The sequence below is a fragment of the Scomber japonicus genome, chromosome 20, assembly GCF_027409825.1.
Source record: "Scomber japonicus isolate fScoJap1 chromosome 20, fScoJap1.pri, whole genome shotgun sequence".
Taxonomy (NCBI): Eukaryota; Metazoa; Chordata; class Actinopteri; order Scombriformes; family Scombridae; genus Scomber; species Scomber japonicus.
In genome coordinates, this window is record NC_070597.1 from 18,808,603 (window position 1) to 18,825,377 (window position 16,775).

Below are 16,775 nucleotides of genomic sequence, written 5' to 3' on the forward strand. Positions count from 1 at the left end.
ATACAGCTGTCCACTGACATGTTTCTCGTTCAGTTGATCCGTCCTTCCTCAACCAAACAGGGCTCACCGAAGGGGTTGAAAAACAGCTCCTTATACACACAAAGCCGTAGTCACATATATAGTCAACACTTTCTCAATGTGGCCTCCTCCCAGATGAGTAGTGAGTGGCCATATTACAATCAATGATTAATTAGGCGCCAGGCAGGCGGTGGTGGGCCCAGTGCTGCGTCTCCTCATTATCTCCCCGACAGATAACCTTTTGAAGGCAGAGAAAAGGTGAGAGAGAAACGGTTGGGGGGGGAAAAAAACAGCTGCCTCTCTCTCTCGTAGAAATGAAGCCAAATTTTTTTTTCTTCCCTTCTCTTTATGAGAGTTCATCCTATCCCATCTCAAAACGGTGCGCTTAATTAGATGCAAATTGGCCCTTTGTCTCTCCCTCCCCTCCCAACTCCTGGTCTTTGTGCCTGTTGACAGCAAGGCTAGCAGTGACAATAAAGTCAGAGTCACGGGGTCAAAGACTGATAAACCTGGAGAAAGAGGGATGGAGGAAGACCAAGCAGGATGTCCTGAAACATGAAGGCATGAAAGAAGCTTTATATGTAGAGCAGGGAATGAGGTGTGAGTCTAAAAAAACACACTTCATTTGACTGACTATGGAACAAAGATAGACAACACACACAAAAAAAATACACACATGATACTCTGTTGACTCTTATCATTGTTTCCCGTTCCGGCACAGCCTGCGTTGGAGGGCGTTGAGGTGAGATGTGGCCTGGTGTCTCACCCTCTGTTGGTGACTCTCTGTCAGTGATTGAAACTTAGTTGAACCAATGTCTATGCTGGTGAAATTGAACCAATGTGGAGGTAGTGGTGCTGGTGGAGTCGCCCTGTATTTCTGTGTCCGTGTGTTTTGTGGTCGTCCTCTGAAATGTTACTGTCATCTCAGCCTTGCTCTAACCTCACATTTTGACTGTTTAGAGATGTCTAATTCCCCCTCCTACCCCAACTGACATTTTGCACCTCCAAGATACATACAGTATCTCACAAAAGTGAGTACACCCCTCACACTTTTGCAAATATTTTATTATATCTTTTCATGGGACAACACTATAGAAATGAAACTTTGATACAATGTAACAGTAAATCTATAAGCTATACAAGCTGTACACTTATATCAGTATATAAGTTTCATTTCTATAGTGTTGTCCCATGAAAAGATGTAATAAAATATCTGCAAAAAAGTGAGGGGGTGTACTTACTTTTGTGAGATACTATATATGGTTTCTAGAAATAATCATGCATACTGTCCTTTTTATCTGTTTGTACCCTGTGTGTTTGTAATTCAAGAACTCAGGCGAGTGGAAGTTATCTACCTAATGAACGCAGGCTGTATTCTCAGTCCTTTTGACTAAAATTCATCCTAGTCTTTTCACAGTGGCTGTCCATCAAGACTGTCTGTCAGAAATGATGTCTGTGTCTAGCACTTGTCATCTTTCCAAGACTTTTCACTCACTCCCTTCTTCCCCTCTGCTCTCTTTCTTTGACTTTTTCTCTAGGAGATGAAGATCTGTTCCGCCATCATTAACCTATTCCACCTGATACCAGCTGCACCGCAGACTCTGGTCAAACCTCTGCTGGAGGTGGTCATGAAGACAGAGAGGGCCATGCTCATAGAGGTAAGACACAAACTCCTCCCCTGTTGGACTGTAAGTGCAGTAATGACTGGGAAAAGGCAAAGCTATGGATTATTATAAACATGCAACCTTTTCTTCACAGTTTTGAAAAAGATGTGTTTTTGTGGTTTATTATTGCAGTTTTTCTTTAGTGGGAAAAAATAAATCCTTTTTTAGGAGAGTTTGACCTGAATTGATTTGTACAATGGAAGAATATGAGGAAATTGGCATTAAGTGTTGCAAGTTATGCCTTCAAGTACATTACAGCTTGGTCATTGACATTACTTTGGAGATTGTATTGTGAAAATGGAGAATCAATTTACAATAAATCCTCATTACTTTATAATCTAATGATATTAAGGTAAGAGCTTCCTAATCCTATTTGATCTACGTCTGATGATAATGTAAATGGCACATTACGCTGTGCTATTTGCAACGGAGTGATAGAATCTTAATCTTCATTTACTCTCAAAAAATCATTCCACTTTCCATCTTTTGTCACATTTTTCTGCCCCCTTGCTTTTATCTCCTTTCCTTCCACGCTACTATTTCTCTCACTCATCCTTTTTTGTTCCAGGCCGGCAGTCCATTCAGAGAGCCTTTGATCAAGTTCCTGACACGTCACCCATCTCAGACGGTGGAGCTGTTTATGATGGAGGCTACGCTAAACGACCCCCAGTGGAGCCGCATGTTCATGGTCAGACACTGGGAGCTTTAAGTAGCTTTTCTCTAGTCTTCTCAAAGACATATTTGCCATTAAAAGCATTAAGCAGTTTGCTTTTTTTGCTGCCTCCAGTAATAGACCATAATCAGGGATATATGATGTGTTTCGAGGCTCAGCGGTCCTGTTAACACTACATTAAGACGGATCACACCAAGTGCAAATCCCCAATTTTCTATATTATGTTTCTTTAAATGTATTGTTACAGTTGTTGATCCAATACAATAGATATAATTATCTCTAGCCTCTTGTAATTTCGGTGTTGTAGTTACAGTGTATGTATGCGTTCATATACAGAGTTTTCTGAAGCACAAAGATGCCAAGCCACTAAGAGACGTGCTGGCCTCCAATCCCAATCGCTTCGTTCCACTGCTGGTTCCTGCTGGCACTGCAGCAACTGTCCGACCTGGATCTCCCTCCACCACCACAGCCAGACTGGATCTGCAGTTTCAGGCGATTAAGGTATACATGCTGTCATTTTAGTTCTACCCAACACACACTTTTACATTTTATGCTAATGTGGTACTTCATCCTAATCTGAATACTGTTTAACTCTTCCTTCATCCTGTCTGCTCAGATCATCAGTATCATAGTGAAGAATGATGAAGGTTGGCTGGCAGGGCAGCACTCCCTGGTGAGCCAGCTAAGGAGGGTCTGGGTCAGTGAGGCCTTCCAAGAGAGGCATCGTAAAGACAACATGGCTGCCACCAACTGGAAGGAGCCCAAGCTGCTGGCCTTCTGTCTGCTTAGTTATTGCAAGTAAGTACTCTCGTTTAGATCGTAGCAGGGGTGACATTTGCATAAATGTTGTACAAAGTTGTCATGTGACCTGAACATGGCAATTTGATAACAAACACAATGTTGTCAGTAGAAATTATAACATGATGACTTAAGTTACCCTTTGAGTACTGTTTAAGATATTACCTTGTGCAAGGACCGTGAGCTAATTATGTGATTTTTAAAAAAAGTTAGTGCAGTTTCTAACTTTAACTTAACTTAATGACATTCCGATCACAAATGACCTTCTCACCCCACTTCTCTGCCTGAGCACCGAGAAAGTAACACACTTGGTGCACTAGACATTCGGAAAATGTTTATTTCAGACCCTGCAATTAACCCCCAACCACTCAAGCTGATGGTTTAGAGTGTATGCAGTAGGCGATATGAAGGGAGAGTGCCATCCCCCTTGTTAGGAAAATGACCAAAATCCATCACCCTCCACCCCCTCTTCATCCATCAGAGAGAGTGCAGGGGCAGAAGGGTTGTTTAGTTGAATATGTTAGTCTAGTCTGCCTGAGTCATTGATCCTTTATTTGACTGAGGTTTATGCAAGTTAGAATATATGGACTTGACCATGGCTCTGAAATACCAGTAGGCTAACTGTGCTGTGTATTGATAAATCCATGGTGCTGTCCATGGTGCTGAAGTAGGAGACAGATTTGTAGTTGCTCCTTTTTTTCTCATTCCCACCCTCCTGTCAGGTTGTTCTTGGATATATAATATTCTCTAAACTATATGCTATACATACTCAATTCCACACTATATTTTAGCCTATATACTCTATAGAGTGGTGTTAACTTAATGATGGATAAGTGGGCATTTCAACCTTTTTTCATTGTAAAAGTAACCAATAATTGTGAACCAGTAATGACCAATTATCTGTCTTATTTGGATGGTCTGTTGTTGGTGTTATGACATTAGACATATCTTTACCTGTGCATTGAGCTTAATGACTCTGTCTTCTCAAAAGGCGCAACTACTCAGAGATTGAGCTGCTGTTCCAGCTGCTGCGAGCCTTCACTGGTCGCTTCTTATGCAACATGACCTTCCTGAAGGAGTACATGGAGGAGGAAATACCCAGGAACTACTCCATCGCCCAGAAACGAGCCCTGTTCTTCCGCTTCGTCGAGTTCAATGACCCACACTTCAACGATGAGCTCAAAGCAAAGGTATGTACACCAGCAATCAGAGCAGGAACGTTAATGGATGCCTGCATGCCACAAGGAGCTGAAATTCTGCCAGTGACTTACACTTTGACAATTGTGTCAACCATCTTTTTAGAATTAACATTCAGGTGATGGTTGGTTATCTAACCTCAGCCTGAAGCAAGAGAATTTATGAAAGGAAGGATTGAATGAAATTTAATTGCAGGATAAGCTTGTGTCTTTGTTTTTGTACTTGGGCATGTAGGGGGGTTTGATTAACACATAACATTTGAATCAGCTTTTAGCTTTTTTGCATTGTATGGAAGAATAGATTTCTTGATTGTCCATGAGCTTAAAAAACTTTTTTGATGAGATTTTCAAGCCATGTCCCCTGCCCCACACTCTATAATACACTATAAATCATATTGCATAAATTCTTGGAGCGTCACCTCAGCTTACTTACTCTGCTCCCTCAATATAGGGAATGCGGGCATTTAGGGACCTGATCTGTGTGACTTTTATGCTTGGTGTGTTTTGTACCAGAAGTTCTTTGATAGAGTCAGGAAGGTCATTTTGTCTGGTTCTAGACCCTTAGAGGCTCACAGATGAATGCGTCTGTCCTCTCTACCTGACCTGCTGCTCCAAGCATTACAATCACTCGGGCTGCTTTTTAATTAAGCTCACGCTCCCACACACATGCACTCACGCGTACACACACACACACACACACACACAGACATACACATATTTTGAACAGCTGTAACAGGCACACAACCTGGCACAGAGGAGCAACAGCACTGCTGTTAAGTACAAACGGGTCAGTGGGGAAGGCCTGCCCTGGCACACCATAGCACACAACCAAATGGCTGTGTGGGAAGAGCACACAGCTGTACATGTACGCACACACACACCCACACACACACAAATACATGCATAGGATATACTGTTTGGTTTTTTTATTACTGTTTATCCATCTTAAAGTTGTTCATGTTCATATTATAACAACATAGCATATAAATATAATGTTTTATAATTATTAAAAAGTTGGCAAGGGCACTCAGACCCCAAATCCAAGGACATACACTTTGTGTTTATGATGCTGCTGACTCCACCTTGCCCTTTCTGCTCATGTTCTCTCTGCATTGTGTCATTGGCATTTGGGGGGGGGGGGAAATTGAGACAATATAAAGACATGGGGAGAGAGTTCAGCCAACTCACTGTGCTGTTTCTTTCCCAGCTGAAATGCTGCGGTAGAATTTTTAGCTGTGCAGTCTCTTAGCAAGCCGAGCCGCAACACCCCCCACCCCCCAACATAATTTTGCTCATATTGTTGTTTTCCTCTTAATTGTCGTCCTCTGGTGCGCAGCAGATGCTAGCTGTGCGTGTTGGGCAGATAGACACACAGGAAGAGAGGGGATGTGTCTCTGTCGCGAGCGAGAGAATGAGTATGTGTGTTACCTCCACTGACATTTAAATAATTGCCTTTAGCATTTTCCGAGAGGCATAATATCAAAGGGAGGTATGTATGTGTATGTGTTCTCAGTACGCCTGGGTGTTGGATAGAGGCAAAGTTTCTTGTGTAGCATCATAGGGGTCCGGGAGAATATTTCATTTGGTGCAAGACACGGGATGCATCTCAAGTCTCTGGAATGTATTCACGTTTCCTTCACTTGCATCCTTTCCTCGCGTCTTAGTCCCTCTCACTGAAGATGCATCGAGAGACCAGAGGACACAAGGAAATACGTTTGAAATGAGAAGTCCTTTCCTCTGAAGAGTCACTTGAAGATCCATTTCTGATCACAGCTGAATCAGGCGTCAGTTGGTTTTAACAGCTGTACAAACTTTAATGGAGTTTGCATCTTGCCACATATGCACTACATTAGTACTGGTGAAGGTTCACAGTTAACAGTGTCAGAGCAGCAGTGTTTTCCTCTCTGTAGCCCATTACTTGTTTTACCAACACCTGCATGTGAACCAAAGCCTGCATCATGTATCTCTACTGTTTACTGTGTCCTGCTCTGAGGCACATGAACCATTTCTACTCGCAGAATATAGTTCTATTATTTATTCATGATCTGGGTCTGTATTTATTGATATTCTGATTATTATTTCATAACCCAGAATATGATTAGGGTGTCTTTTGAAAACTGGAAATTATCTATTAGGCTAAATGTTTCAGGGAAAATGGAAATGATGTGACTCATAACAAACCCGGCGCTCAGGCAGTTTTAGTTTCACATGTGACTGAATGGAAATGATGATAAGTAATGGAAGATATAAACGTGTTTAAAATGTGTTTCTTTCTGACGGGCCAACTCTACATTGCTTTTAGTTAACGGGGAATAACAGATCATGAACAAAGTCTGTTTAATACATGAAAAAAAATAGTTGATGGTTCTTTTGTTGATCAGACCGACAAATAACATTTTTAACTAGATCAGAAAACTAAATGAACTCTGATCAGCTGTAGTGTCCAATCAATAACTGATATCCAATAAGGGGGTGTGTTGTCTGGTAAAAGACTTCTGTGAAAGCTGTTCTCACGTCTTGGCTCCTCAGATCTCTCTTCACTCCTTGATTCTCTCTCCTCAGAGCAGAAATAAGAGACAGTCTTGAGACAGTCTTCAAAATGGTGAACCAGAAAAACTTATGGTTCAAGCAAGGAACATACAAATAAGAGATGTGAGATGTACCCACACAGAGGAGCGTGTAAGTGAGAGGAGAGAGAGAGACTGTGTGGAACAGCATGTAATGAATCATCTGTGATGGCACAGACTGAACTCACGCTGCTTCTATATCTTTTCTTTTGTTTTATTGAGTTATTACAAAAAAAACACTCTTTGTGCTGCTTTTTGTTCAAAAGTGAACAACTATTCATCGCATAGATTTCAAGCAGACAAGCTAACTCGTGGATGAAATTTATGAAGCACAGTACGTCTGTTTTATATTCTGAGTGCTTTTTTTGTTCTGAGCCTGACATACACTGTAACTGAATTTGCTATAAAGCTGAATGTGTCTACATGCTGTGCCAGTATCAGTCCTAAGTGAGAATTGAAATCAAAATGCAGTGTTAAGTTACGGGTATTTTGTCAGTTTCTATACCTGTTATATGCATGTCTGAGCATGTGTATGTGAACAACAACCAAATGGATTGAACAGGAGGAATCCAAATTTACAAGTGAAGACATTTCCCTCCAAGTAACTAACGTGTGTGTGTGTGTGTGTGTGTGTGTGTGTGTGTGTGTGTGTGTGTGTGTGTGTGTGTGTGTGTGTGTACATATACATATCTGAACTGTGCAGGACATCTTATTTTTATACAGCAAATGGGATCTTGCACAAAGCCATAAAGTGACGATCTATCAGATGGTCGCACTAAGCTTGATAGCATCCAGCTACACAACACAAGAGCCACTCACTTCCGCTTTAGTGCTAAAGTCTCCTTATCTTATTCACAAACACAAACACACTTCTTATCCTGTACCTTAGCTTGTTGAGCGAGCCCCCAATTAAACATTCACCGGGGAAAGGCGCGCCGCTAATGTCAGTTACCACACTAGATAGCCAATTAGCTGATCAGCTGCAGCACATTAAACAGCATGTTAACATACCTAAATATGTCACCTCAGTCACCTCACCTAGATGGTGGTTTGGTCACAGCACTTCAAAATCGCCGTTAGCTGTTTGTTCATGACTTGGTGGTTTCTTCATTCTGTACAATGTCACACTGGTAGCCTGCTAGCTAATGTCAATGAAACAAACCCCTGGCATGCCCCCCCCCCCCCCTCAGCTGGCCGAGACAAAAAGTAGCATTTCTCTGACTGTTTCACATACATTTGAAACACTAACATTATTTTTGACTTCAGAGAGGGATGGTTAAATGTATTTCAGCTGGACGTTGAAATCAGTAGCTTACCTTAATTATGTGAAGTTTGAGGTAGAAATGTGCAAGTACCATACAGTGAACTATATATACCATTATTACTGAATATGATTGGGTGCAGAACAAGCACAGCACAGAGAACCAGACTCCTGTCTATTGAGCTCTGATTACTCTGGCCATGATTTTCTATCTTAACATTAATTGTCCGTTAGCCACCCACTGGAGCACAGCTGGCATTCGGGTGTTCAGTCGCAACGTTCAGCGAGACGGAGAGCTGCATTTTATCTGACTGAAAAGGTGTGTAGAGCAGCAGTCAGCACTAGTAGTCTGAGCCAACACATTTCTGTCTTTAAAAAAAAAAAAAAATGTAACTGTTAACTGCCAGCAGGTAACAATGATTTTGCATACCAATCACATCAAGAAGAATTATTAAAGTGTTTAAAATATGAATAGGTGCATATAAAAGCCACAAGTTTATGATTAGTGGTTGCTATTTCTTATGAGTCCAACAACAACATATAGACCACTATTGAATATAATCCAAGGTGATAATAATTATTGTGATAATACTATTTATCGTGATATTTTTAGCTACAGTAGTTATTGTTCGATAGTAGAAAATATATATATATATATATATATATATATATATATATATATAAAATATAATATACCAGAGCTAGTTTGACGTTTTCCCAGACTGAAATAAGATCTTGCAGCCTTTCACCTAACCATGTTAAAACTAATCCACTGTCAAAGTGGATGAAAAAGGTTAAGACCTTTAAGACCAACATCTAACTAATCCTTTCAACTGGTGGTGATTGACACATACTCTGTGCTCAGCTTGCTGCCATCTCCTTCTTTAATTTGATTGGAGAGGAAAACTAGAAACCACTCACTCTTTATTTGTTTAAGTGTATGGAAATGGGATTTGAGATAATTAAGACACCTGCAGAAGGAGATCTAGGCTACTTGCCCAGAGGTATTGTGTGTGTGTGTGTGTGTGCACTTACACACAGCCTGCAGGAGCACATCATCTAATGCTATCACAGAACTACATAGTGATCACAAAGTGATTGATGTCCGAGAAGCTCAGAATTAATAGGAACAGATGAGACTGAAGACCAGACCGGTGCTCGATGCGTTTTCTTTGTGTCTTCATTTAGGGGTGCATGTGTTCACTCGCATGCGCATGTGAGTCTATCAACCATGTGTGTACATTGTGCAGAACGTGTGAATAATGCACTAATGGAGGAGCTGGAACATATGCCGCCACAGCTCGTTCTCCACTGAGCGATGCCCTGTCCTCCCCAATGATGGATTGAAACGGGGAGGGGGGGGGGGGGGGGGTTCATTAACAGATAGCAGCTTCTTTAATAAATGCAGTCGTTAAGCTGTATTGTGCTCGGGTTATTCTGCATTTTACTAGCTCATCAAGCCTCCGTCTTCATTCACACAACCCCGGTAACAATCACTGCAAGTTTGAGGGTGTCAGTAAATAGGGTTTTTACGCCTCGCCTTTGCCGCTGTCAATACTTATATATTAATTAACACATTATGTCAGAGTAGGAATAGCTTTCTTTACTGACTCTTAAAATGTCATGTTATTTTTTGCCATTGTTAAGAGTCACATTTGATATTGCTGTGCCTCCAAGCTCAAGTTGTTTTTTTGCACCTCTTATTATCAATCAGAAATATCCCTGTGTTTTTATTCTACATGTTTTGATGTAGGTTACAATTTAATCACTTAATTATGTGTCACAGAGAGCTGAGAGTGTGTAGGTTTTCTAAAAGACCACACCAAGCAACTTCACCAAACTTTTCCTCCTCTCCACTTGTCGACTGTGCTGTCACCGAAAAATCCTCCGTTGTTGTCTTTTGAAAACCTGTAAGAGCTGAAAGATTGCATATTCCCCAAAGTGACTTGAGAAATTCTCAGGGGTTTCTTCCATCATAAAAAAAAAAAAGATTTCTACTTGTGTTTCTCCTCACTAAAAAGGTACTGCAGCACATCCTGAATCCAGCCTTCCTGCACAGCTTTGAGAAGGGGGAAGGTGAGCAGCTGCTTGGACCGCCCAACCCTGAAGGGGACAACCCTGAAAGCATCACCAGTGTTTTCATCACTAAGGTACACTCGGACAGATTTGTTTGTGTGCATTCTTTTTCCTCCTCTCAACCTCCTTTTTTTTCACATTCAGCCCATTTGTCCCCCCACCCCTTCTTCCTTTGTTCATTACTCAACAGCTTTGTCTCTCCATCCGTCTCTATGATTTCATTACCTGCTGCATTTCCTCTCATAATGTCATATCAGTCCAGCACATCTCCATACTCTTAGTCATCATCAACTGCATCCCACTCAGTTTGATTCTTCTCTCATGGCCTCGGCACATTACTTGATGACTTAATTGCTTCCATTCCATCTTGCTCCTCTTCTCTTTTTGTCTTTTCCATCTGTCTTTGCCCCCCCCCTCTCCCTCCCACCAACCCACTGGTCCCGCTCTCTCCATCACGTTTCATTCATCAGACCAGACTATAATTCCTGGTGTAAATGTCACGATGTGACCATACTAAAGGTCAGCGTGTTTGTTTGTGCTGTGGCAGATCTCATCACTGACTAACACCAGTCCTAATGGCTGCTAATGGCTCCTCTACGGTCTGGTTAAAACTCATTTTCTCACTCAGCTCCCTCTCTTTCTGTCTGCTCTGCTCTCCTGTGTAACTCCTCTCCGGGGGATTCAGATGGCGTTGTGTATATGTTGAATGGGGAGCTGTCAAGAGGTTGTCAGATTGTGTAAAAAAAGTAGATTGCTTTGTGCTACAGTGCCATTGAAATATAATTTTTTTTGGAAGCCAATATTAGTCAGAATTGCAGTATGCTCAGGCAATTCAAGAAAATTGAAGCATTTTTCTCTATTTATGTACATAAAAGGGCATTAAGTAATGTTAGACTTCTATTGACCTCTGTTGGCAACTGGTTATAATTACAGCACCACCCCAACCTCTCATGCCCTGCGAGGACAGTGGCTTGTTGTTGAGAGGAATTGTTCGGCAGCGTTTTCCTTTTTAAAGAGAGAATTAAGTTTCTTTGAACAGACATCAAAAAGAAAGCTTTACTGAAGACATAACTATCATAGTGAAAACATAGCAGAGCGCTGTAAATGCTGCATCGTCAGCTTGATGAATGGTCTGCAAACTCATAGCATCTGTCATTGTTAACCAGTTCATGATAGAAGTATAGAAATATTCTTTACCTTTTTGTTTTATACACCAAGAAAATCTCCCCACCATCAGCATGGTCAAACCCTTGCAGACATACAGTGTCTTTGTGCTCTGTGCAGAAAAAACTGTATCTGTCTCACCCTTAACTCAGCAATCTCCAACCCTGCATCTCTTTGATCCCCTCACTAAGGTTCTGGACCCGGAGAAGCAAGCTGACCTGCTGGACTCGTTGCGAATTTGCCTGCTGCAGTTCTCCACCCTGCTGGTGGAGCACGCACCGCACCACATCCACGACAACAACAAATCACGCAACAGCAAGCTGCGGCGCCTCATGACCTTCGCCTGGCCGTGCCTGCTGCCTAAAGCCTGCGTGGACCCCGCCTGTAAATACAGCGGACACCTGCTTCTGGCGCACATCATCGCAAAGTTCGCCATTCACAAGAAGATCGTCCTGCAGGTAAGAAGGAGAAAAAGGGAACTCGGTGGAGCGCGGGTTTAAATTGACACTCGGTTAACAACAGACGACAGAGATAAAATATGGCATATTTGTGCAGCAGATGCAAAAGCACCAAATTAGTTTGTAAAACTAATCTGTGGGAAAACAGGCGAAAACAAACAAAACATCAAGATGACAGAAACTCAACTGAAGTGAAACTACAACACATGAATACACGATAGAAAACAAGATACTGACAAGGACACTTTCCCCAGCGAGTATTGCTCATGGAGAAAGTGAGCCCATAGGGGAATTGAGAATGTGATATGGGTGTGTGTGTGTGTGTATGTGTGCTCGTGTATTGCTTGTCTCATATCACAAATCAGATGTAATAAGAATGTATAGGAAAAGGAATGCAGCAGCTGAAGCAAAGAAGAAAACTGTGTTACCAATTGTGATTTGGTGTGTGTGTGTGTGTGTGTGTGTGTGTGTGTGTGTGTGTGTGTGTGTGTGTGTGTGTGCTCTTATTTAGGTGTTCCACAGCCTGTTGAAAGCCCACACCATGGAGGCCCGGGCCATCGTCCGCCAGGCCATGGCCATCCTCACCCCTGCCGTTCCCGCCCGCATGGAGGACGGCCACCAGATGTTAACCCACTGGACTCGCAAGATAATTGTGGAGGAAGGCCACACCGTACCGCAGCTGGTCCACATACTACATCTCATAGTGCAGCACTTTAGGGTGAGTAGAACTGAAAACACACAAAAAACTCAGAGGAGGATCAATAGTGCACTTCCTCTCGCCAGCCCATCATCATCGAATGTATCGATTCCCAGCGTATTCATTCATATCGGGTGTGGCAGACACATCAAGCCGAGCGAATCTGATTCCTGTAACGTACAATAATCATGATGGACGTGTCTGTCTGCACGCTTTGCTGTAATTAACCTTCTGTGGCGTTTATCACAATTTAGACCACACAAAGTAATACCTCTCTAAGGATGACAAATTACTGACTACAGAATATCAGCATCTTACACATTTAATGGCAAGCTGAGGTAAACCACTGCCACGAGGAGTGAGTGAGAGGCCCATTGTCACTCCACTACATCCACGTCTATTTGTTGCTGCTGCCAGCTGAGCTCGCTGGTCTGTGTGCTTGTGGCAACTGCAGGGAACCACATGGGGGGAAAACAGTATAGGAGCCATTTTTACTGATTGTCAAAGTGCTCTGAATTATAAGACACCTGTTAACCAGTCGTAAAAGGGAGCGAAGAAACAGTGTTCAAAGGATTTTCTTGTTTGACGTTTGAGTTTCATATTGACAGCAGCCCCACGCTCCAGCGCTCCATACTCAAAAGCTACATCATTAACATCATTGGGCCAATGGAGCTAATGGTGACTGCCTGCTGCCTGTAATCGCCTTAACGCAGATGCATTGTCAGACACACCCTTCACAGTGACGATCAGCAGAGTCAAATAGTGCCTCGGCCGGGCGCACGATTCAAACCCCCCCCATCTCCCCCAGAAGGATCACCGGCCCGTACGCTTCGCATTCACCGCTTTCAAACTTCAAAGACACTTTTTTGCCCTCTCGCTCCTTCAGCCGACATTCGCCGTCTCGCCAGTCAGAGAGCGACAGTCTCTCAGCAGAGGACTGACATTTTCCTCAGCTCCCCTCTCTTTCACTGACAGGCTGCTCTCACTGGGCTGGATGACTAATCTAATGTAATCACATCAGCATAATTACGCTAGGGAGGAGATAATGACAGACAGATGAGAGACTTTGTGCGTGCGTGCCTCTGTGTGTGTGTGCGTGCGCACATGTTTGATAAAGAAATAGAAACATTGTGTGCGTGTGTGTGTGTCTGTGCGCACACGTGATGGACAGGGCTTAGCCACTCTGTCATAAAGGGGCTGTGAAGTCCTGCTCTATCAGCTGTAATTACCCTCAAACTGAGAAGCTTTAATATTCTTTGACACTGACAACAGCCCTCAGATAGACATCTCATCTCGTGCTCTTTTGTCTGTGTGTTTGAGAGTCCCAGTTTGGTTTTGCGATGAAGCTAAGTGACTCTTGAGTGTGTGTGACGCTGGAGAGTGCGAAGGCTCCAGGCTAAGTGTGTGTCATCATGTCCTTGAGACTAAGTGGGAGTACGACTTCAGAGTTTGCCTCCTCTGACTCAGTGTCTCAGAGTGATTGTGATTCCTGTAGAACTTAACATGTGTTATCACCCCAAAATCTACAGCGTAGCAGCAGTGTAGAAAAACACATTTCTTATAAATAAAGGTAATTTCCTTTGATTCATTATAATGATGCTATGTGGGCAGACCGGCCAGATCTCTTGCAGCAAGATGAAGCAGCTGTAAGGTCAGGTCAGCAGTGTGTTTGGAGAGACATAGCAACAGGTTCTCACTCTTAATATTGCTTTGGTTGGTTGCCAAGGCAATAGAAGTCAGTTTTTGTGTTGATACTGTTAAGACTGTCCATTTAACATCATGGTATAAAGTTTGAGAGAGGTTGTGGGAAGATGTTCTCCTCCTTGTTTATTGTGGATGCTCTGAGAATAAACGAGCAAACTCTTCTAAACAAGAATATGCAGATCACAGTAGTTTATAAGCTTATAATCCTGCACAGTTGGTCACTCGTTTCCCTCTCTCCAATACTTTTTCTGAGTGTCTGTCTCTGTTTCTCTGTGCTGTTGATCGCCTTTTTGCCAAGAGTGGAAGTTCAAGTTTTAAGATGTCAGGATAAAACTAAAGAATACAAAAAGCAGGCAACGAGCCACAAAACGCCTTCTTTTATTTTTGAAGTTTTAGTTCTGTACATATTGATGGCAGAGGCTGCTGGGTAAGGTGCCAACCTGCTCATCAGGATCCAATCTAATGCACATTCAGAAACACACACACACACACACACACTGCTGGCACAGTCACTGGGAGAGATTTGGTTTTCAGTATCTTGCCCAAGGACACTTGGACATGTGGACCGGAGGAGCGGGGGATCAAACAGTCAATCTTCCGATTAATGGACAGCCTGCTCTGCCTCCTGAGCCACAGCCCCACCGACTGTTCAACTCTGCTGAACTTTTTCTGTTTATTTTAAACTCTGCCATTGGCATCAGTGCCCATTTGCCATAATTACCCAAGGAAAGGGAAATGTCCTGCCTGACACTTTGTGTTTAAAATAACTAATACAGAAGGTTTTGTGAACTGTGTATTCAGTTTGTTGAATTACAGCTTATTTATATAACAGCTGTATTTACTTAAGAATGTTGCATATTATTACTTACATTTTTACTGCTGTCCCTCTCCAGGTGTACTACCCTGTGCGCCACCACCTGGTGCAGCACATGATCAGTGCGATGCAGCGTCTGGGCTTCACTCCCAGTGTGACCATAGAGCAAAGGAAACTGGCTGTGGACCTTGCCGAGGTGGTCATCAAATGGGAGTTACAGAGGATCAAAGACCAACAGGTGTGTTTGTGATAAATACACACATACATGGCACTTAAATGCCATCTAAACTATACAGTTTTTCATTTCAAATGCAGTCAATCTGTGATGGCTAAAATCAGCAAGGCACCCTGTTGACATACACATTCAAATTGTGTGACCAACGTGTTATACAATAAATGCCACTAATGAATCACTGCATGCTGTGGATACTTCTAGTTTTACAATAAAAGGGTTTTCAGCAGTGAGATGAAAACATTTCCTTCATCATATTCCATAAATACTAATGACTCATAATCTTGTCAGAGTTGCTTAGAAACCTTGACAATATGCTCATAATCTGTTTCATTTTTTAAACTATAAGTATGCTAACTCCTCTCCCGTCTGTCCCTTTATCTTGTGTAGCCGGAGTCTGAGGCTGAAGTAGGGACTGGTGGTGAAGGGACCAGCGGGGGTGCTGTGAAAAGAGGACTGTCTGTTGAAGCTGCTGCTGCCGCCGCCGGACAGGACGTCAAGCGGTTCCGTACGGCAGCTGGAGCTGCCTCTACGGTGAGCTCATTTGGACGTCATTCAGATGCCAGAAGAATGCCGTCACTTTAGAACTGGCGACACAGTTGTTCATTACACCTCGTTATATTCCCCTGCACCCTCCAAAATGAACAGCTGCATCCTCTTTAACTTCTCCCTGAATCCCACGTTTCTCTAAATGATAGAGCAGTTTGAAACGTACTTTGATCAAACAGCCGTTTTTACATCTGAGACAAATATTGCCAACAGGAGATGTCAGCACGATAGCTGTTGTCTTGATCTATTTTACCACACAACAATATTGCAGCCAGCCCTACATCTGTTTCATCTCAAACCCCACTGTGGTCTGTTGTTTTTGCGATATCTCATTGAGATGCCTTGTGGTAAGAAGTAGCTATTCAAATCAGCCACTTCAGATTCTTAGTTGTTGTGTTTCACCACGGGCAATCTGCGATACACTCTGAAAATAATGTTTTAAAAGTCCCTCAGAGCCCCACAACAGTCAAGTGTTTATCTGTGTTTTGCTTTGTGTCGAAGACCTAAATTAATATATGAATATCACATTTGCTCTTTCTGGTAGATGTAATGAATTCCAAAATATGAACATCCCCCATTGATAGTGTGGAAAATGTCAACTCATCAGTCTGTGTCATCTGCTGCTGATTCTCTAATAGTACTCCTGAACCCAAACTGACATAACAGCACTCTGACTGTCTGTTGTTTCTTTTATTATTATATGTTTAAAAGCTGCTTTAATGCTCAATTAAAAGCTATTGTTCTTTCAGTAGATGTAGACCGTCTTAATGATGGTGAAATTTTCATCTTCTTTTACCTGATGTCATGAGAAAAATGCCATAGCAGCATTTGTTTCTGCTTGAGCCAAGGAAATGTTAATTGCTCTGAAAGTTACCAGGATAATTATCAGAAATTCATGGTTGCA

General features: G+C 42.4%; 1 protein-coding gene across 1 annotated transcript in view; it reads left to right on the plus strand.

Moving 5' to 3' along the window:
* The window catches only part of trrap (transformation/transcription domain-associated protein), a 79,768-nt gene that overhangs the window by 19,236 nt on the left and 43,757 nt on the right, over positions 1 to 16,775 (plus strand). Inside the window, exons 31-42 of the mRNA XM_053341282.1 lie at positions 123 to 151; positions 712 to 760; positions 1,557 to 1,676; positions 2,251 to 2,370; positions 2,692 to 2,856; positions 2,972 to 3,153; positions 4,145 to 4,343; positions 10,199 to 10,327; positions 11,609 to 11,875; positions 12,387 to 12,593; positions 15,170 to 15,328; positions 15,713 to 15,856. Of these exons, the coding sequence (XP_053197257.1) occupies positions 123 to 151; positions 712 to 760; positions 1,557 to 1,676; positions 2,251 to 2,370; positions 2,692 to 2,856; positions 2,972 to 3,153; positions 4,145 to 4,343; positions 10,199 to 10,327; positions 11,609 to 11,875; positions 12,387 to 12,593; positions 15,170 to 15,328; positions 15,713 to 15,856 (1,770 nt within the window). The remainder of the gene's footprint in view (positions 1 to 122; positions 152 to 711; positions 761 to 1,556; positions 1,677 to 2,250; positions 2,371 to 2,691; positions 2,857 to 2,971; positions 3,154 to 4,144; positions 4,344 to 10,198; positions 10,328 to 11,608; positions 11,876 to 12,386; positions 12,594 to 15,169; positions 15,329 to 15,712; positions 15,857 to 16,775) is intronic.